The 20,440-nt window shown below is 32.9% G+C and overlaps 5 protein-coding genes and 4 long non-coding RNA genes across 11 annotated transcripts; 4 read left to right on the top strand and 5 right to left on the bottom strand.

The window, feature by feature from the left end:
* Positions 1-44: 44 nt before the first annotated feature.
* IQD31 (IQ-domain 31) lies at positions 45-3,657 on the top strand. The gene is made up of 7 exons (NM_106127.5): positions 45-340; positions 870-972; positions 1,144-1,443; positions 1,556-1,759; positions 1,881-1,955; positions 2,072-3,143; positions 3,287-3,657. Exons 2-7 carry the CDS (start codon positions 892-894, stop codon positions 3,316-3,318), a joined length of 1,764 nt encoding a protein of 587 aa, NP_177607.2. The 5' UTR covers positions 45-340; positions 870-891; the 3' UTR covers positions 3,319-3,657.
* Positions 3,658-3,685: 28 nt separating this feature from the next.
* Positions 3,686-5,708, bottom strand: AT1G74680 (Exostosin family protein). The gene is made up of 2 exons (NM_106126.5): positions 4,431-5,708; positions 3,686-4,359 (listed from the first exon to the last, which is right to left on the bottom strand). The coding sequence occupies exons 1-2, from the start codon at positions 5,286-5,288 to the stop codon at positions 3,832-3,834; spliced, it is 1,386 nt and encodes a 461-aa protein (NP_565089.1). The 5' UTR covers positions 5,289-5,708; the 3' UTR covers positions 3,686-3,831.
* A 2,302-nt stretch (positions 5,709-8,010) lies between these two features.
* AT1G09507 lies at positions 8,011-8,287 on the bottom strand. Its single transcript, NR_139638.1, has one exon. It is a non-coding gene; the product is annotated as an other RNA (long non-coding RNA).
* On the top strand, positions 8,045-8,287 carry AT1G09503. Its single transcript, NR_139637.1, has one exon. It is a non-coding gene; the product is annotated as an other RNA (long non-coding RNA).
* Positions 8,288-9,378: 1,091 nt separating this feature from the next.
* On the top strand, positions 9,379-10,872 carry AT1G74675 (uncharacterized protein). 2 transcript variants are annotated; one of them, NM_001334661.1, is made up of 3 exons: positions 9,379-9,564; positions 9,651-9,908; positions 10,267-10,872. In NM_001334661.1, the coding sequence occupies exons 1-3, from the start codon at positions 9,464-9,466 to the stop codon at positions 10,475-10,477; spliced, it is 570 nt and encodes a 189-aa protein (NP_001322996.1). In that variant the 5' UTR covers positions 9,379-9,463; the 3' UTR covers positions 10,478-10,872. The 2 variants fall into 2 exon arrangements, with proteins under 2 accessions (NP_001322996.1, NP_001322997.1); NM_001334662.1 differs by lacking the exon at positions 10,267-10,872 and having other exon boundaries at positions 9,651-10,071.
* On the bottom strand, positions 10,667-11,786 carry GASA6 (Gibberellin-regulated family protein). The gene is made up of 3 exons (NM_106125.4): positions 11,343-11,786; positions 11,185-11,212; positions 10,667-11,104 (listed from the first exon to the last, which is right to left on the bottom strand). The coding sequence occupies exons 1-3, from the start codon at positions 11,436-11,438 to the stop codon at positions 10,923-10,925; spliced, it is 306 nt and encodes a 101-aa protein (NP_177605.2). The 5' UTR covers positions 11,439-11,786; the 3' UTR covers positions 10,667-10,922.
* Positions 11,787-16,526: 4,740 nt separating this feature from the next.
* Positions 16,527-19,344, top strand: MIF1 (mini zinc finger 1). Of its 2 annotated transcripts, NM_001334660.1 has the most exons (2): positions 16,527-17,048; positions 18,855-19,344. In NM_001334660.1, exons 1-2 carry the CDS (start codon positions 16,766-16,768, stop codon positions 18,863-18,865), a joined length of 294 nt encoding a protein of 97 aa, NP_001323255.1. In that variant the 5' UTR covers positions 16,527-16,765; the 3' UTR covers positions 18,866-19,344. The 2 variants fall into 2 exon arrangements, with proteins under 2 accessions (NP_001323255.1, NP_565088.1); NM_106124.2 differs by lacking the exon at positions 18,855-19,344 and having other exon boundaries at positions 16,630-17,564.
* On the bottom strand, positions 17,400-17,647 carry AT1G09497. Its single transcript, NR_139636.1, has one exon. It is a non-coding gene; the product is annotated as an other RNA (long non-coding RNA).
* On the bottom strand, positions 18,743-19,484 carry AT1G09493. Its single transcript, NR_139635.1, has one exon. It is a non-coding gene; the product is annotated as an other RNA (long non-coding RNA).
* Between the last annotated feature and the right edge of the window lie 956 nt (positions 19,485-20,440).

Here is a 20,440-nt window from a genome sequence, read left to right as displayed (position 1 = left end):
TAATTTTCCCTCTTTCGAGTTCTGAATTTTTCTGTAAAAATTAATTTTAGTTAAACTAAAAATGTTTGACAAAAATACTAAATTTCAGAGAAGATCCAACGGCTAGAAATCAACTGCGTAAGATTGGAGTTATGGAGATGCTCGCTTACTTTTTGGTTAAAATTAGAAATATTATTTTGCGCAAAATATTTATTTTCTCTTTCCGTCTGGTCACTGAAAGTCTCTGAAACCACCACCAAAGAGAAAAACAGTTCTTTAGAGAGCATCAAAGCTCCGAGGAAGAGAGAGAGAGACGCTATGGAAGCATTGAACTAACACAACTCTAAATTTCTAATTTACGGTATATTATCTCCTTCTTTGTTATTGTTTTTGTTTGGTCTGAATCGGACTTGGATTTAGAACGGAGATCCGACGGTTACTCCAACTTTAAACCGACTTTATTTTAAGACATTGTTCGAGTAGTGTTGGGTTTTAGAAGGATCTCTCTGTTTGGGATTTGTTGTTTGACTCTGTCGGTGTTTTTTGTTTGTTTGTTGTTGTTTTTCATTTTGGAAAGTGGATTTTGAGTCATTTAGGGTTCTTCTTTTTCAGTCTGAGTTCCAGATCTGGTAATTTCACTTCATAAATTTATATGGTAATCATTGTTTTTTTTTTTTGTTCTTTCTTGATTCTTACATTTAGTTATCATTAGGTTTATCTTTATAAGCTTATTATTAGAGTTGATTAGAACAAGATAATGTGTTACTCTCCTTTTTTGCCATAACTAATTAATGAATTAAAAGACTTCTTCATTTTGACTATTGTGGTAGACTAGTAGTTGCCATATTCACATACTAATATTGGCTTGTGTTGTTTCTTGGGCAATGCAGGTTTGTTTTAGTTCTATACATTATGGGGAAGTCTACAAAATGGTTGAAGAATGTATTGCTTGGGAAAAAAACTTCTAAATCTAGTGGTTCCAAAGACAAAGAGGTAACGCTTTTGTAAGAGAATTCTATATTATGTATGTGATGATTAAATACTGTATGTGGAGAATTTGGATCATAATTGAGAAAACAGTGATGGTTTTAGGCTACCAATTTGCTTATGATTGTCTTTTTTTTTTTTTTTTTTTGTTCTAATTATAGTTATAATAATGCGCAGAGAGTTGTGAGTGGAAAAGAGGTACTGGTTACTTCAAAGGTGGAAGAATCAGATGTGGTATCAGATCTTCCATCTTTTGAAGTTGCAGAGACCAATACCGTTGATAGAAGTGGTGGTATGTTAGAGACTCAAAATGTAGGACCTGAAGAGATCTCAGATGATGAAATTGAGCTTCCTGAAGGAAAATCAACAGATTCTCAGAATGTTGCACCTGTTCAAGATCATTCATTATCTGATGCAGAGAGAATCCAACGAGAGATTGCAGCAACGTCTGTGCAGGCTGCGTTTAGAGGTTACTTGGTAATAATTCCAGCTGTTTCGATTTTATTAGGCTTGTCTCTCTCTCTCTCTTGATTGCTGCTTCTGGTGTGTTGTCTTTTTGTATATCCTAACATGAGCTCTTTGTGTGAAGGCTCGGCGTGCTTTTTGGGCACTCAAAGGCATAATAAGGCTACAAGCGCTTATCCGTGGTCACCTTGTTAGGAGACAAGCTGTTGCAACTCTTTTCTCTGTCATGGGAATTGTCAGGTTGCAAGCATTTGCTCGAGGAAGAGAGATCAGGAAGTCCGACATTGGAGTTCAAGTTTATAGGAAATGCAGATTGCAGCTACTTCAGGTAATGATACTTTCATTTCTTTGTAAGTTCAAACTTACACTTAAATACAAACTTAGTCGAGGAAGATATTCTAGTTTGGGTTGGTGGGGAAATAATTGTTAGAACTGGCTTTTTTTATCAGGGGAACAAGCTTGCAAATCCTACAGATGCTTACCTTGGAATCAAGAAACTAACAGCCAATGCTTTTGCTCAGAAGGTACGCTTGTTGGTAGAGTTATTTATTATAATGATGTTCACTGTATCCAATATCTCTTTTATACTATGGAGTCTCTAATTTTATTTAAAGATCTTGATGGATAATTTTGTTTACAGCTTCTCGCTTCATCACCAAAAGTGCTACCTGTACACGCATATGATACATCCAATCCAAACTCAAACTTGATCTGGTTAGAGAACTGGTCAGCCTCATGCTTCTGGAAACCAGTTCCTCAACCGAAGAAAACGATAAGCAGAAAACCTCAGAACAGGCTTTTAGTCGAGGCTGAGTCTGCTAAACCCAAGAAGAGTGTCCGTAAAGTTCCTGCTTCAAACTTTGAAAGTTCCTCAGTACAGACATCTTTTGAGTTTGAGAAACCCAAACGCAGTTTCCGGAAAGTTTCAAGCCAGTCGATAGAGCCACCCGCTGTCGAAGATCCTCAGATTGAACTTGAAAAGGTTAAACGTAGCTTGAGGAAGGTACATAATCCTGTAGTTGAGAGCTCTATCCAACCTCAACGATCCCCTCGTAAGGAAGTCGAGAAGCCAAAGCTTGGCGTTGAGAAGACAAGGGAATCATCATATCCGCTGGTTCATGAAACTGCAGAAGAACCTGTGAATGTTTGTGATGAAAAGAAAAAGCAAGAAATTTCCGAACAGCCTGAGGAGGAGGTACATGCTCTTGAGATGGAAGTACATACTCCTGGACCATTAGAAACTAATGAAGCACTTGATTCCTCACTGGTCAACCAAATTGACAGCAATGAAAAAGCCATGGTTGAGGAAAAACCCTCAATGGAAAAGGATACCAAAGAAGAAAAGACTCCCAAACCAAACAATAAAGAGAATTCCGCTGGGAAGGAGAACCAGAAATCCAGGAAAAAGGGTTCAGCTACTAGCAAGACTGAGCGTGAAGAGAGTAATGGGCATCACGAGACTAGCCCATCAATCCCAAGCTATATGCAAGCAACTAAATCGGCGAAAGCAAAGCTAAGGCTTCAAGGCTCACCAAAGTCTGCGGAGCAAGATGGAACTGAGAAAGCCACTGTTCCCAGACGTCACTCTCTACCATCTCCAGGTAATGGTAGGATCACTTCTCACTCTCCAAGAACAACGAGACTCGCAAACTCAGGTGACAAAACCGGGAATAAGAAGGAGAAACCTCTTCTGTCGTCCCGAGAAGGAAACGGTTAGTGCCAAAAGCTAATACATGCAAACTACATTCTCCAAATCTCTCAGAGTGCTTTCTTTGATAATCTTACTGAAAATCACTAGAGAACTTACACATTCTCTTGCATCTAACTGCTCTCAACTGTGTTGTTGGCTTTGCAGCCAAGACAACTCCAGCAGAGCGGAAGAGGTGATTGGTTCCAGCGGAAAGTGAAGCCTTTATCGTTCTTGATTCTATAGCAGCGACAATACCAAACATGAAGAATGCAACCATCTTATCTATTTAAAAGCTAGAGATTATGAGTCTGTGATTGTGTTTTGTGTGTTTATGTTGGCCAAGTGTTATGTTGGCGGCTAAGTTTCTACAATTGTGAGTGTGTCCCGAGCCGATAAAGTTACATCACAAGGCTTTTTGGATCATCTTCTTCTTCTGGTTTTTCGTTACATTACTTTGATTACTTTTGAAGATCTAAACTTTTTATGTTTATATGAATCTGTGATTATTTTCTCCATCATTTATATGTTTGTTCTTCTTAAGCCTTCTAAGATTAAGCTTACTGACAAAACTATAAAGTGAAAACTTGACTTGTACTGTCAAATTAACTTAGACCTTGAGTTGAAGGATTTGACTGTTATCTTTTTCAACTCAAGAAAAGAAAACAGACATGAAGCATAAAGAGAATGTAGTATATTTCACATACATGATCTTAACTCGAACCGTTTCTATCAAACATTTCAGATCTACGGTAGCGATTCTTTCTATGAACATCAAACTGAAGTGAAGAAAGCTTATGCGAAACCGCTGACCAAATCATATTCACAGAATCTCCAACTTGCGAAGGAAAGCGATACTCAAAACACCCAGCAACCTCTTTCAATCTCCCCCACTTCTTCTTCCACTGATCCTCTGTTATCCCTCTGAGAATATTCACCAAGAACTCTTTCTTTACAGCTTCAGAAGCATGCACAAACACGGAGAAACCCGAATAATCAAGAGTATCTTCAAATGGAAGCTCAATCTGATCACTGATTATAACCGGAACACAATGGCTCACAATGGCATCGAAAAGACGGTTAGAGGAAGGAGTGTCACCCGCGATATTGAGACAAAACTTCGAGGAAGCCATTCCTTTACCAGTTTGTTTAGTCCCATTTCCTCTAACAGTTCCAAATGCAAAGTGAACATCTTTCTCATCTTTCAGAAGGTTATACAGTTCTTGACGAATAGTTCCACCCTACGATGTTTAAGATTAGAATCAGTAACAGGATTGATATCGATTAGAGAGGAAAACTCAAAGTCACTTACATCTTTTCTATAGATAGCTCCTTGGAAATATGCCAATACAGGACGCTTCTCAAACGAAGCTGACTCGTTGTTAGAGATAGTCTTAACGACGTGCACGTAAGGCGCAATGATATCTTTCTCAAGATTGGCGATAGCAGACGAATACCTTCCGAAATCCGAAAGAACAAACATTGCTGATCCAAGAAAGTTTCTTGCATAGAGCAAACTGTTTGGATGGTGAGCTACTATCAAATGATCTTTCCCATCAAATCTTTTCCACTCATCTTGACTTTTCAAGAACTCAACTAATCTTTCTTGCAACAATCTATCATCACTGCTTGTTTCGTTTCCACGGAGCTTCGATTTCCGATTGTAACTCAACGAAGCAAAGAAAGGCACGAAAACTATATCAGCTTCATTAGAGTTCTTCACTCTAATAGCTGCACTACTACAAGGTCTCTTGATTTCAGGTGTCTCTGAAGCTAATAAATCAAGTGTTAGCCAATACTCTACACTGTGTTGACGATTTAACCCACCAGGATAAGATGGGATTGTACTAATGTTGTTGACATTTGGCCAAATCTCAGATCCTTTTTTGTGCCAATTCAATATCCCAAAGTGAAACTCAGAGGGTAGATCGTACATAAACACCTTCAACACATCTCTGTCTCGATCGCATTTCGTATCGATTAGTCCGAATTCTTCGTTCTTGATGTCTGTTCTTGGAAGAATCAGCTTGCGAACTAAACTTGAAGTGAAAGAAGAATCGTGGCGTTGAAGGAAGACGAGAGAAGAGACAATGAAGAGTAGCGTTGAAACAGTTATCGTGTAAAAGAGGAATTTTGAAGAAAGCAAACTCTTTTCCGACATTTTTATCATCCAAACAAAACAAAGTGGGTGGGTTGGGTTGGATTTTCTTGTCGGTTAATCGATTTGCAGAAAAAGGTTTCAGCTTTCGACCATCATCGATTGGGGAAGAATAGTTAAGTACCTGAGGAAATAGGGTTTCCGGAGGTTTGACGCCATGGCAGGAGAAGAGAGAGTTTGATGCATGTCTCACTCTTCTTGACAGCCACTTTTTAGGAACCAGAAGAATTCGAGTTTTAAGATTTGGTCTTTGTTCATCAAATTTCCCAAAAGCGATGACTTTTCTTCTTTCTGGTATCGAGGTGAATGATTTTTTCTTTTAGTCATAGAGTGTTCAGAGTTGACTTGATACCCATTTCTCTCTGTTCAGGACAATTGGTGAAGACTATTTCCAAATTTATGAAGGGCACCCTAAAATATCTTTCTTTTTTGTTCATAGTTAGAAATTACAATTGTTTGATCTCATGGCAAAACGAATACGAAAGCAAAAAGCAATCAGTCTATTGACATCGATAAAAACAGTGACACTTTTGGAATTAATGAAGTGATAAAGGATTTGTAGATTCTTTTAAACGACACTTCAAAGAAGAAGAAACATATTGTCAAACGGGAGATAACTCGTTCATAGAAAACCTTAGCGATTGGAAGCCTTTCAGTTTCAATATAGATATGAAAAATGTCTTGGATGAAATAAAGAGCTTACAGAAAACATTATTCATTTAATAATATCAATCCACCATGAGATTCATATAACACATAGATATATAATAGACTAGGAAAGCCATGGTAGTCCAAGAAAGACAAACTATAAAGCTTATAAAATATGCTAAAAACGAAGATATGTAACACGATTCACAAGCAAATGGTTTAAAATTTCCCTCTTGAAGAGCCTGTATGCGTCTTAGGTTCTTCAGTCTTCAGTAACAAGACATTCAAAGAGTATGAAGGCAAACAAAACCCAAGGTATACCAACACAATAAAATAAGACATTACAACATGAGCTCACCAGCCCGATAGTGATAGCTCCACTAAAATGGCTTAAAAATTCGACAAAGCTGCAAAGAATCTTGTCGGATGGACAAAGATGTTTTAGTAGCACTTCGATTAAAATAAAAAGGATGTAGAGTAGACCGAACTTAGGCCGGATACGAATGACATCCCCACAGATATGCACAAAATTAAGGAGGAAAATAGTGTAGGCAATTTGGAAGTGCATGAATTGTGAGTACATTCTCCACTTCTGGCTGTCATGACCACGAAAATATTATTCAAACCTTGGTTTCTTATATTATAATACAACATTTGGTTATATGTATGATTAAAATACTAAATCAACATATAACACTCACAATCTCAGCATGATTCTTCTCTTCTTCCTTCGTTTCCTCTAGCTTTTACAGATAATAAGTATAAAACTAGTTTTTATAAGTTTTTATTATATTTTGAAATATTAAATAATTATTATAAATGATTTGATTTAACAAGGTTCAAAAAATCTAAAGGGAAATTTTTTTTTTACATAGATCTTCAAATATTAATTAAATAACAGAAACTTAAAGATCTAAATTTTAGTTTACAAACACAAGTTTATGTTATTTAATTAATAATTGAAGATCTATGTAAACTTGTTTTCGACAACCCTTAAAAGACAAGCATGCTAAATTTTAGGTGATAAACTTCAGGGTAAATTTCTTTTCTTACAAAAGATTGGATATATTTAAGGGAAATCAATATATTTAAATTATTAAGCAATTAAAATGATATTATCAAATAATTTAATGATAATAATTAAATAACATGGTTATTTTCATATTCCACTAACTAGAAATATGGAAAATGATATAAATAAATCCAGTATATCTATATAAAAATGTATTAAAACATAGATTTTGTTTAAATAAAATAACATCTGTGGGAATCTATTTTGTAAGTAAGATTTATTTTTGTTGTTGGCCAATTTCCACTAGATATTATGGAAAGTACATTGACACATGTTTAATCAAATCAGAAATAATAAATATGATTGCATTTTTCTTATATCCATGAATTAAAATGTATAAACATAGCAAAACATATATTTATGGGATTTAGTATGCATTCACACATGTTGAACTTACATGATAAATCGCAAAATAAATGACAATCTTCCATTAATAAATAAAAAAAAGTGAAATATTGATTATATTGAAAAAAGAAAGAAAAAAAGTGAAATATTAGCAAAAGAACTTAGGTGTTTTGCTTTATTGTATGTTTCAAAAGAAATTAGCAATAATAAATGACAATCTTCCATGACTATATTCAAATTCACATAATTGTTCCACTTGTCGTGTTATTTTGTAATTGATCATGCATATTCAACACGTGGGAATGCATACTAAACACCCTAAAAAGTAGAAAATTATCATATTTTCTGATTTATCTTCTATATTAATTAACCATGTATATATATATATATATATTCGTTGTCATAGACTCATAGCATATAATATTTATATTGACATATATGCTGATAATTTCTCACAAGTATGTTAATATTCCTTCACGTATACATTCCACGCACTTATTAGTTTAACAATTTCAAGCAAAGAAATCAAAACCCTTCGAAAAGAGTTTCGAGACAATGATACACCTCATAGAACATTAGCCGCAAGGCTTAGTCATCTTTTGGGAGGTTATCTCATCTAATTGGTGTTCTGTGGGGTATAATCGTCTCGAGAGTCTTTCGGTATGTTTTTGATTTCTTTGTTTGAAATTATTAAACCAATTCGTGGGATGTTTGGTTATTTCTTGTAGTTTTTATTAAGGTAAAACTAAACAAAATTATATTCAACTGAAAGAAAATCATGTCTGATATGGAAACAACCCATTGTAAATGAAAATCATTTTTCTTTCCCCGATCATACAGCAAGAGATAATCAAGACTTTGGGATAGTTTCCTTTTTCGAGGAAGAGTTGGTTATAGAGAACGCCGTCTAAGGAGGCATAGGAGGAGTGAGTGAGCGTACAGCCACCGTGAGCGCACCGGAAACATGTCTTGTAGAAGCATTCTACCTCCATCCATTTGCACCTGTTTTAACAAATAACCGAATCAAAACGGAAATGAACCAAACCACCACTTCCTACTAACCGATGTATTCCACATTTTCTTGGACGAACCCATATAAACTTAGTCAAATGGAACCAACCCAAAATTTTATTTCCTTTTGATCTAGAAATCAATATGTTCAAGATATAGATAGGGAATACAAATAGATAATTCATGTTGTAAATTATATTAATTTGTTGACTTTTAACGATATACCGAACCGAAAAGAAAAAAAAACAATCGGTTCAAACCGGACAAGTTTTGGTTAATTTAATAAAAAAAAAATTTATCCGACCCATAGAGCAAATAAACATGTCGTGTTTTCTAAAGACCAGCTGTCCATTGGAATTTGGATTTAATCGACAAAATTGTAAATTAGGGTCCTGATGAATAAACTTTGCATAAGTCTGAGTTTTCATTATAAACTCATATTTCTTCGTACGATTTTGGGCCAAGACCACTTTTCAAATACAACTAAACCTTTCCAAGAAGGTAAACAATAAAGTGAAAGTAAAATGAAAAAAAAATCAGAAGGTGAAAGTAGAAGAAGTTATACGAAATTTTCTTCTATCCATGAATGAAAATATGTAAAATAGCAAATGATAGATTTCGTAGATCAAGATCTAGTACGCATCAACACGTTGAATATACATGATATATCACAAAATAAAATGACAATGCGTTCTTCTCTTCCATCACTAAATAAAAATGAAAGTAGACATTTTCAATATTATTAAATTTTCACTTTATTGCTTCCACTTGTCATTTTATTTTGTGATTTATCTTGTATATTCAACATGTGTGAATGCATACTAGATCCCCTAATTATATGTTTTGCTATTATACATTTTATTTCATTAATATAAGGAAATACAAAATATCAATTTTTCTGATTTGATATGTAAATTAAATCAACAGCTGTCAATGTATAATGAATACTAAATCTTTCATCTGCTATTTAAAGCATTTTCATCAATGGATATAACAAAATTTCATATAACTTTTTTTTTTGTGTTATTATGAGATTATCTATCAAATCTTCCACATTTTCCTTTATGGGAAGAAAACATACCTATTATTATTTCCTTCAATCACAAGTATTATGATTCTTATATATATGGTTAGCCATAACGTGGCAAGAATTAACGTGGAAAATTACATCATGGCAATACACAGACGTGGATATCATATAGTTCCAAGTTTGTAAGTGTTTTTGTTAGTCAATTCTTAATTTCTTGTTATAATAATATATTTAATAGTGTTTTAATTTATTTTTTTGGTCACGGAAGGATGACGTCGAGATTATTTTCACCCGTCATGCACACTTGGATAATATCAGCTCTTGTTTTAATGGTTGCATGGAAATTTGATTATGGGTACACCAACGAAGGGTTACTTTTCGCTCCACTCTATCTCTTGACAACTATAGGAGAAATGACAACTAAAATCGTCAGTCCATCCGACAAGAAGCTAGGGTGCATAGTCGCAAGTCTTAGCCATCTTTGGGGAGGTTGCACCATTTTTATGCTAAGCTTCAATTCTGGAAGGTTATTTCTTATAATTGGTTTTCCATGCTGGATAATTGTCTTGAGACTCTTTTCATATGTTTTTGAGTTTCATGTTAGAGATTGTTAAACCAATCCTTGGACTGTTTGGTTTGTATTTCTTGTAGATTTTAATGTAAAACTAAACCAAAAGTTATTTAACTGAACCATGTTTTTAAGTTTTTTTCCAGAAATTTCCATAAATAGTATGATTTTAATTTTTTGGAACAAAAATATCACTCAAAAGTTTTTTTAGACAAAAATAGCATTGAAATAATTATTTTTAATCATTAAAATTAACAATTAAATGTAGCCAATAAAATTTCCCTCAATATATAGTCGTTTTCTGTGGGGTTATCAGCATTGCGAGTCGTGAGAGCAAACGGAGAAATCTCAGCTTAAGCGAGCAAGAAGAACCAGGAAGAAGCTACAGAACAACGCCGGGAACCATCGCAGAATTACGATGGTGGTTTTCAAAACTTGCACAAATCGTTGAGACAATATATAATGTTAATGTATCATCGTCGAAAAATCTCCATAATTGTAAAAAACTAGAAGGAAGCGCAGATTAGTGAATCAAATTGATATAGACCACTTTGGAAAAGTTCCAAATTTTCGAAGCGTAACTAAATAGTAACAATTATACTAAAATCATTAGGACTCTGTCTAACACTTTTAAGATATAGTTATACAAACTTAGAAAGTAAAATATAAAATAGATTGTCCCAAACGAATCAAAAGTAATCCTTGGAATTTTAACTATACGAAAGATTATCTAATTAATAAATAAAATTTTATATATTCCTAATTAGAAGGTCCATACACATTTCGTGTATTGACTACAACAAAAGAAACAAAACGTGAAAGAAACATAGAAGATTTTATATGATATTGTTTATCGATGATAAATGATACCTGCAAAAACACTATAATTTAACCATCACGACAACAAAAGCATACTGGAAATAATTAAATAAAATAGGAAACAGATTGGGGTTTCTCTCTCAATGTTTTTGTTTATGGACATTTTGGTCCACCTTGTTGAGTCTTCCAGTTGTTGTAACAAGGACACACTTGTTTGTTGCCGTACGTGCCTGGAGGGACACAAAGGCATTTAGCACAACACTTTTGGCAGAAGAACATGCATGGCTTATGATACTTTGTGTTGCTACATCTCCTTGTGCATTGTCCTCCACATTCTGCAATCATGATAATCGAGTTTTTATTTGATATATAATAAGAAACAAGATTCATAAAAGAAGAAGAAGTTTTTACTTACGGTATGATTTCAGACTTCCTGGTCCATACTGTTTAATTTCAAAACAAATTTTAACGCGGGTATTAGATTTATAGCAATAAATAGAAAGGGAAAGGCAAAAACAATTGAATGAATTATAAAACTTACACTTTCTATTTTACCAAAAAATAAAAACTTACACTTTCTGGATGGTACTCAGCTTCTTTTGACATAGTGAGACAAACGAAAGTGAATAAAATTGTGAGTAAGAGAAAAGAAGTTATGAGTTTGGCCATGACTAGCTCTTGAGAGAGAGAGAAGATGTGTAGAGAGTAGGACTGTAGTAAAGCTCTTAGTTCTTACTTTGAGAGATTTATGAATGTGTTGTGTGTAACAACCAGTTTTGTCAGCTATTTATAGAAGGTGTGTGTGTGTAAGCTTCCTCATTCACATGTACAATAAGTTAATAACGGTACATATATTATATTACTTTATATATCTCATTCTGCCACTTGATTGTTTAAGTCATTCTACAACTTCTACCCAAATAAAACCATAATTCGTAAAATATCTTATTTACATATAAAAACGTAAAATCAAACATAAACACAAACTCAAAATAAAGAAAGAAACTCAACTGGATCCCTAGTCTACTGTATTATATACAAACTAAAAAGTAGTTTCAAGTTTTCAACTATATTAATACGGACCATTATCTTTTCTTCTTTTTTTCCTCCCAGAGAGCTATCTGTCATCAACAACTTAATCTGTTGAATTTGAATATTTTTGTGAAAAAATTATCTAACATCAAATTCGAGTTACTTCAGTGATTAAAAGACTACAGGCAGAAATTATTTTACATGTGTTTAATTTTCTTTTCAGATGAAAGAAAAAAACTATGTATCGTAAAACTCACATCTCTCTGGTGATAAATACATATGACGGGTCCAATAATATACTAATAGTGTCGAGATTCGGTATCAAATTCCAAATAATATTTTTTTTTTTACATTCGTCGTAACATTGATGAACATATATAAGAAAAAGTAAACAAGTTGATACAATTAGGCCAAAAGAGTCACATTTGGGACTACACCCAAATTGAAGAAAATGAAGGGTATATTGGTAAAAGAGAAGGAGTAACATGGAGAAACAGTTACATATCCAGTGCAAGTGATTGGGACCAACCAACAAATAAAGGGACCGATAAGAGCAATCTCGGCATGGATTTATGCCACTTTTCCTCTTATCTCTTAGCAAGATGATCAAAGAGAACCGTTCGATGAAGAGGAGGAGCAACGTGTCTAGATCTCAGAGGTGGATATAGAGATCATGCAAACTTAAGGTGGGGAATTGATTGAAGAATCGAGAGAGAGACAAAAGGGTAGAGGCAGTTTTCGTGCATGCATAACTCCATGTGCACTCACATGGGAGACATATATCTATCTAATGCTTTCAACAAACATAACGACTTTTTTCTATCTTTGCATTTTGTGGATACACAATTACTATATCCATGACAAAGTTTAATATCTTTATATAAATTTTAAGACGTAGTATAAACCAACATGCAGACAATTCATCTCTGAATAACTTTTGTCAAACTAGTAACAGGATACTAGTTTTTTCTTTCATTAGTTATTTTGGTCGTCCAATAAAATAGCATTTGTGATTAAAAATTGTTTGTGTTTAACGTTTTAATAGATACGGCATCTTGTTACGACACTCACAATTCAAAGTTGAAGTGGATCAGACAACTTCAAGTACGTGTCCACTCGATTGATGTATCCTCTTCATTTATTACTTCACCTTCCTACACCGCTCAAGAGATAACCTTTTTCTCTTTCACTGAAACTGAAACAAAGACTGGCACACCGAAAAAAAAGTAGAAAATTTATCAATCTAAGCATTTTAAAAAGGAAGCTGAAATCTATAAGTATTAATTTATTTCGTTTTGTATTATTCCAACGTTGAATTTTATACTAAGTGCATCTCCATCAGTGAGATACTTTCTTGGTTTCTCAAAAAAAAGAAATATTAGTATTTTAATAAATATTAGTTATATAATTAAATTTTAATAATAAAATAATATTTGACCAAATATACAAGTGTTCTTATGGGTTTCTCAGAGTTTCTCATTTGAGAGACTAATTCTACTCTCTCTCATACATTTTAATTATATTTTATTTTTATATTAAACAGTTTCTCAATGAGAAACCATTGATGGAGATGGTTTAACCACGTTAGTTTTGTTCATTGTGTTATTTACTTCACGGCGAAATTTCATAACTTTTAAGCTTATACTAATTATTTTTTCTTATTCCTTGTTGTCATGAAATTTAAATGGGTTCCAACAAATATGATTGTTTATCGTTATGATTTTTAGAGTTATTTCCGAATATTTGTTTACTATTGGTTAAGGATAGAAGATTTATGTAGTTTTAAGAAATCTTACTTGATAAACCCTTTACCAAAAATATACCACTCGATAAGATGTTCATGAATGAACAAAGGCCCAAGCCGAAGTGTGATCCAATGAATTTTATTGATATAATAATTCTGAGGAAGAAGGCCGAAAGAACTGAAAGAGAGGACAGTAAAGCCCAATACCTTTTAAGATATCCATATCACCCAAACGGTGAAAAGGGGACATATGGAAACATAGACAAAGAGTAACATAATCAAATTAAAAAGGTTTAATGTTTGGTTAATTTTGCGATTTTTCATTTTTATTTCCACAAGTGACAGACAGAGGGACACTGAAAAAAGTAGATTTGATGTTTAGTTTCCCATATATTAGTTAGTGTTTTAATTAATTCTAGTCAATTGTTTAATAATCATTGTGTGCCCTTTCACGTTTAATCTTCTGATTTTTCATTGCTGCTAGTTTAGATAAATATCTGTGTATCTACAATCAAACATGAGATTATAAACAATTTACTAGTCTCACTCTGATATTGATCACCAATTTATGTTGGAAAGACAACATTTTGACTAATATGTATATAAATCAACAAATAATAAGTCAATTTTTAAGGGGTTTATATGACTCTAAACTACACGAGTAGGGCACGGTTGGTGAGAAACATAGAGTCCTTTCAATAGTCTCTCATCTTTCTATCTCTCTCTTTATTCGTAATTTCATATTTGTTAGTCCGTTTAAAAATATATAAAAGCAGACCTAATTACACTTTTGTCTTTTAGGTTAATTTTTATAATACAATGATGAAATTAACTCTACAGTACGATCCTGACTAAAAACTGAGATAGCGAAGAAAGAAAACCAAGGTCGTCGTCAAAGATTTGATTAGGAACTCACTTACTTTTTTTTTATAATTCATTTAACAATCAACTTCGTGACATTCTTGCGTGATTCTCGGCTTTAATACCTTAATTATGTTTTTATTAACATCGGCACTTATGACATTTTTTTTAATATAATGGTTGTTGTGTTTTCCATGGTCAACTAGAACCCTATTTCATAGTTCTGCTTCCGCTAAGAATTTTTTTTCGTCACAAAAACGGTATTTTCTTGGTTTCTTCTATGGACTAAAAATAAAATAAAAATACATTGCATTGGCATCTAACCAGTAGCATTTAATTTGTGTACAATTCTAAATGGTATAAAGTATTCAATATTTTGATCGCATTATTTGTCCAGTGAACACCAAACGCATAACACATTCTTCAGTATAACTATAATTAGAATCTAAATTTTTGATAATCAGAATTAAGTTATAGAATAATGTTTCCTGATTTTAAAGCTTATCGTGGTCAGAGAAAAATCTTTGACCTGTTTTTGTTGCAATTATGTATCATACAGAAAAGATGACAAAAAATAATAATATCAAGCTAAATGATATACTGTGCATATTTTGACCTAAATAGAGTACATACTCCGACTCTATATATGCATGCAATTAGTTTTAAATTATTTTTGGTTACATACAAAATTACATATTACAGTTAGAAACTTACTTTAAGCGAGAAGAATAATAAAAGTCGATGTTCACATGGACTTTTGTGTGTCAAGTGGGATCCATGTTTTGTTGGTTGATCACGTACGTCTAAAGAAGTCAATTTGACTAATTAATTAGTCAGTATTAAAATTCAATTACCAAACATATAATCCTGTCTTGTTTATTTCCTTTTGAAAATGTCATCAAATCCATATCCCTGCTTTGCAATTGTTGTCTTCATCTAATTGTCTTACAAAATCGAAGCTACTAGTTCGTTCATTTTTGATTGAATAGTCGTTTATTTTTTTATATTTTGCAAAATTCAAGCTGGCACACGAGAGATGAGATCATAAGAGTTATCAAAGTGAAAGAAACATAATCAATAGACAATAATTAAATTATAGTGTGTTATCTATCTGTTATGATATACTACTTTAGTAGATAAAAAGTCCTTTAGAAATTATTTTGTACCTAGAAAGTATTTTTTTTTATTTATCGTTAGGACGTCATGTCAAATTCTAAATCCCTAACACATATTGGCTCTAGTTAATTGGTCTTTGGGTTGTGTTAGTATGAGTTCAAATCTTACATAGCGCATGTTCGATAAAAACAATCACAACTATATTAAATGTATTATATGAATTGGAAGAAAAAAAAAAGTAAATAGAAATGTGATTGCATTCCAATATTAACCTGTCATTGTCTCTTGCTTGTGGGAGCAGGTCCGTTGGACTGAGTCGGATTCGCATTTAATTTATTTACTCAAATAACTTTTATTTTATTATATTCTATAGAAATTAATTATTAATTATCCGTATAATGCAATGCACATGACCTCGACGGTAAAATAAGGCTGGCTGCTGATAATTAATCTTTAGAGTCCAGAGATTATTTTCTTGGGTCTCAAAATACTAGAGACTCTAATGTACATACATCTGCCTATGATTATTGGACTTTAACATGATAACGCATCATGCTAGTGCAGGAAAAAAAGAAGAAGGAATTTTGTTTATTTTTTAGTAAAAGAAACACAAAGTTGTTATTTCTATCGCATTCTTTGATTCTTTCACTATGTCATTCGTATTCTATGACGGAGAACGATCGAAGACCATAATGGAAGACAGGAAGAGAATAATAAATTTCTATACCCTTATGTCGCGTTTGAACATGACAATACGTGAAATAATGGAAGAGAATGAATATCGTTTTATCGACAGAGAGACAAAATCCCCCATCTTTTTAAATTATTATACTGTACATTTCACTATTTCATAATAATAATATCTTCACTGAATATACAGTAGTGTACAATTAATTATTTCATAGTTTATCCAGTTTCAATAATCAGTTTTGGTCATGTACATAAATATAGTTTTAAATCACTATTTATAGGGAGACGAACAAAAAAGATCAATTATGTACAAAGTAGCCCATATTTTAAGCCACTTTGTCGACACCGTAGAGATAAATACATAAATTAATCATCTCTAGGGTTAGATTATTAACAATAACAATGTAGCTATTTTATAAAAGGGGCACAAAGGGCATTACCAAAGAACAAGTCCACACCTTCTAGTCTTCTTCACTTCGTTTTCATAAAGAGTCTTTCGTAAGACCAAAGAGCCATTTTCGATTCCAGGGCTAAAACTAGGGTTTCACAGTTCATGATGAAGAAGAGACAGATGGTAATCAAGCAGAGATCAAGAAACTCCAACACATCTTCCTCTTGGACTACTACTTCGTCTTCTTCTTCTTCCTCCGAGATCAGTAACGTCCGTTACGTGGAGTGTCAGAAGAATCACGCTGCTAACATCGGAGGCTACGCCGTCGACGGTTGCCGTGAGTTCATGGCCGCCGGAGTTGAAGGAACCGTTGATGCTTTGAGATGCGCGGCTTGTGGTTGTCACCGGAATTTTCACCGGAAGGAAGTTGATACTGAGGTTGTTTGTGAGTATTCTCCACCTAACGCTTGATTTTTAGAGGATTTTACTTTTTTCTTCTTTTGGTTTGGATTTATCGATTGATTTTTAAAGATGAATTTGTTAGAGGATATTTGTATATGAATATTGATGTGTATATCAAAAACAGCATACCGCCCATCTATATCTATAGGTATATATAAAATTGCTTGTTGGTTTGACATATTGTATAGTTCTGTTTATGATGTAAACAATATTTTACTTTTAAGTTTAGCTTTTTGGTTCAATGAGCCAGCTTCATGAAATAGCATACGTGACCCTATGCTGATTTAATTTATAAAATCTTAAGATCGAGTGTAGATTTTTATTTTTTTTGTTAATTTGGAGAATGAAAGTGGAATTTTTTTGTTTCATAAGTCGAATTTAGGATCACATTTACAGGAAAGAAGCATCAGTCGAGTTTAGGATCACGTCACACTATATGTATTTTTTATATATCGACTATTTCTCGATCTTATTTATGAAATACTTTGTATAGGAGGTCTCTTTGTTAAAAGTATACAACTAAGTATTATATCAGTCTAAAACACGAATACAAGTTCCCATACATGTGCCCTCTCTCTTCTTTTTTCTTTGAATATTGAACCTCTGAAGTCGAAGCTTAAATTTGTATATAGTTATATAGTACTTTTCCAAACGTTAGTAAACCTCAACAATCGTTTTACATTTATGTTTTTTCAAACCAAAAAAAATATATTGTATTTTCAACATAGATTCTAGAATCATATTATATCTGCAATCACGACCAGTTGTGAATATGAGCATGTTGATAGTACGTCGCCGGATAAATCAGATAATTATCTTGCAGATAGTTGAATCTAATTCCATTTTTTTTTGGCTTCTTGAATCTAATTCCATTTATGATATAATCATATATGTTACGTGTATATATATGAAAGCAAGATATGTTTTTGTATAAACTATATATGTACGCAACTTCTTTTATACCACAACCGGCCCACATATCGAATCATGTCTTCTTATCGTCTAGGTTAGTGGTTTTGTCTACTTATTTTCAAGTCTAATAGTCTATAGAATCAATTTCGACAAAAAAAAAAAAAAAATAGTCTATAGAATCAAAAGAAGAGGCGGAAGCAACTACAATTAAATAAGTGTATATCTATGGCCATGGGAAAAGATTTGGTTTTGTGATTAAAAAATGATGTATTGGCTGCTTTTGCCATCATCTAAGGACTAAGTGGCCACTCGAATTTGTTGGAAAAGACCACTGTAGTTTTTATTAATATTGTTTCGAAACGAAAAGAGCTTTTTATATTTATATTCCAATTTTAAAACTAGAGCATATTGTGAATCTCCAGAAATTCTGAACTGTATTCTGTTTTTAATATTTTGGCACGCATATTTAAAGACGAAAGTTTTATATATAGAGGATATTTCTGAAGAAAAAGGTAAAAAAAGACTAGTAAATAACTCGGCTAGGTTTAAACTTTGCAATATTTCAAAATCATTTTCCACAATCACATTTGGCTAGTGGCCACTTTGCGAAATGTCGCAAAAATTTACATTTCTACGAAGTTTCATGACCGATAAAAACATGCAGTATTGCAAATCATTTTTTTCCCGTTTCGTCATTACCCAAATTTCCAATCATTTGCAATGTAAAGTAAATAATAAGATTTTTATACACTTCAAGCTCTTTCTTCTCGACGGTGAAGCGTGAAATGTGTAAAGCATTAACAATAATTAGAGAAATTAAATCTTAAAAATTTTCAAAGTGTACAACGCTAAAAAATCGGGGCATCTTTTCAATTAGGTGGCATGTAATTGTCGTGGAGAGCGTGAAGTTGAAATCGGTGAAGGCCCATCATTGGCAAATCAATCGACATTAAAAACCAATGATGATATTTTATTTTCTAAACAAGTCAAAATGGTTTTATTTGGGTGATCAATCTTGCATTTTTTGTTGACGATTGGCTCTTTCGTAAGTGAGCAACCTTTAGAAGACCCACCCACTAATTAGTATGATTATTATTAAGGATTTGTTTTGTTTTGTTTTTGTTTGTTGTTTTTTTCTTACTAATGGACCGACGTGGAAAGCCCTAGGCCCCATGCACAAGCTTAGTAAAAGGCCCGTGGTATGTGACTTATCTTTATTTAATTGTCATCAAAAATTTAAAACAATCACTGAATTCTCCACTAAATTCGAGGCTTCTATCGGGAGTTCTAGTGTAGTTCAACTTCATGGACACATTTTTAAAACTAAGAGAGAAATAACCCTTTACTATAAACAACTTAAAGGTAAAAGAATTAAATATGAAAAGGGGGTCATGATATATATAGTGGAATGACAAGGCAATTGTTTTTAGAATTAAGAAAAAACAAAATATCCTTGTTAAAGAATAAAACAAGGGACCAAAAATGAACAAAACACATGGACCAAGACAGCGAAAAGAAACCTTTGGCTTATCTAACAATGGAGAGATGGGTTCGAGAAAATGATTGAAAGTGAAGATGAGAGTTCCTTTCCTTTTGATACATGGGATCGATGTGATTTCCAAAGGCCCGCCTTCAAATCTCACATGCTTCTGTCCTTTTAATCCTCTATTCACACTCTCTTTCTCTCCTTTTTCCTCTCTCGAAAAACTATTCAATTCTTAGAAAATTCTCAAAGCATGCGCAAACTATATGTATACATAATATCATAGATATATCAAATTCAATGCAGTATCGTGTATACTCGGTTTACTCTTACCTAAGTTAGTCGGCGTTTATACAAACATTCAATTGATATTACTTGACAAACTTAATCTTCTAGTTCATGTTTTATGGTAAGCGCGATGACATTTCTTATCAAAATCAAGTAGTAGCGAATAAACAGATCTACGTTTTTCATATATCTTCTTAGGTCACACCTGACTTTCAAAGTACATGGTTAGAATATATAAAACAGAATGTTAAACAAATTTTTATGATACATTGTGTTTGGAAATTGGATGATTGTGCATCATATTTTTAACTTTTTTTTTTTTTTTGAAATTTGGATCATATTTGTAACTTCTAAACTGTTTTTCTTTATTATGTTGCAAAAGGCATTATTAAGGACTCTTATAATCGAGGAGTTCAATGATAACGGCTAAACTATAAATCACCACCGTGTTCAGTTACAGAGCAAAAGCCGATTACAACGTAGTCTTGATTAGTAATAAACAAACCTACAATAACAACACTAATTAAGTGCCCTTGACGTGAACTCTGAAACCTGATAATATAATGAGTATATTACTCTAAGTATGTTTAATGAGTAAGCTTCAGTATTTTTACTAAAATACATCAGGTTGTAAACCCTCTGACTCTCTAAGAGTTTCACAACTACATCAGGTTCAAAATACTTATTGGACC

Source organism: Arabidopsis thaliana (assembly GCF_000001735.4).
Source record: "Arabidopsis thaliana chromosome 1 sequence".
Lineage (NCBI taxonomy): Eukaryota > Viridiplantae > Streptophyta > Magnoliopsida > Brassicales > Brassicaceae > Arabidopsis > Arabidopsis thaliana.
This window is presented reverse-complemented; position numbering and strand designations above follow the sequence as displayed.

Coding starts and splice junctions, on each gene's coding strand:
- IQD31 (NM_106127.5), top strand. CDS start 892: ATGGGGAAGTCTACAAAATGGTTGAAGAATGTATTGCTTGGGAAAAAA. Junction 973..1,143: donor GTGGTTCCAAAGACAAAGAG/GTAACGCTTTTG, acceptor AATAATGCGCAG/AGAGTTGTGAGTGGAAAAGA. Junction 3,144..3,286: donor GTCGTCCCGAGAAGGAAACG/GTTAGTGCCAAA, acceptor TTGGCTTTGCAG/CCAAGACAACTCCAGCAGAG.
- AT1G74680 (NM_106126.5), bottom strand. CDS start 5,288: ATGATAAAAATGTCGGAAAAGAGTTTGCTTTCTTCAAAATTCCTCTTT. Junction 4,360..4,430: donor GAGCTATCTATAGAAAAGAT/GTAAGTGACTTT, acceptor TAAACATCGTAG/GGTGGAACTATTCGTCAAGA.
- AT1G74675 (NM_001334661.1), top strand. CDS start 9,464: ATGATTCTTATATATATGGTTAGCCATAACGTGGCAAGAATTAACGTG. Junction 9,565..9,650: donor TATCATATAGTTCCAAGTTT/GTAAGTGTTTTT, acceptor TGGTCACGGAAG/GATGACGTCGAGATTATTTT. Junction 9,909..10,266: donor CTAAGCTTCAATTCTGGAAG/GTTATTTCTTAT, acceptor TGGGGTTATCAG/CATTGCGAGTCGTGAGAGCA.
- GASA6 (NM_106125.4), bottom strand. CDS start 11,438: ATGGCCAAACTCATAACTTCTTTTCTCTTACTCACAATTTTATTCACT. Junction 11,213..11,342: donor CTGAGTACCATCCAGAAAGT/GTAAGTTTTTAT, acceptor GAAATTAAACAG/TATGGACCAGGAAGTCTGAA. Junction 11,105..11,184: donor AGGAAGTCTGAAATCATACC/GTAAGTAAAAAC, acceptor TCATGATTGCAG/AATGTGGAGGACAATGCACA.
- MIF1 (NM_106124.2), top strand. CDS start 16,766: ATGATGAAGAAGAGACAGATGGTAATCAAGCAGAGATCAAGAAACTCC.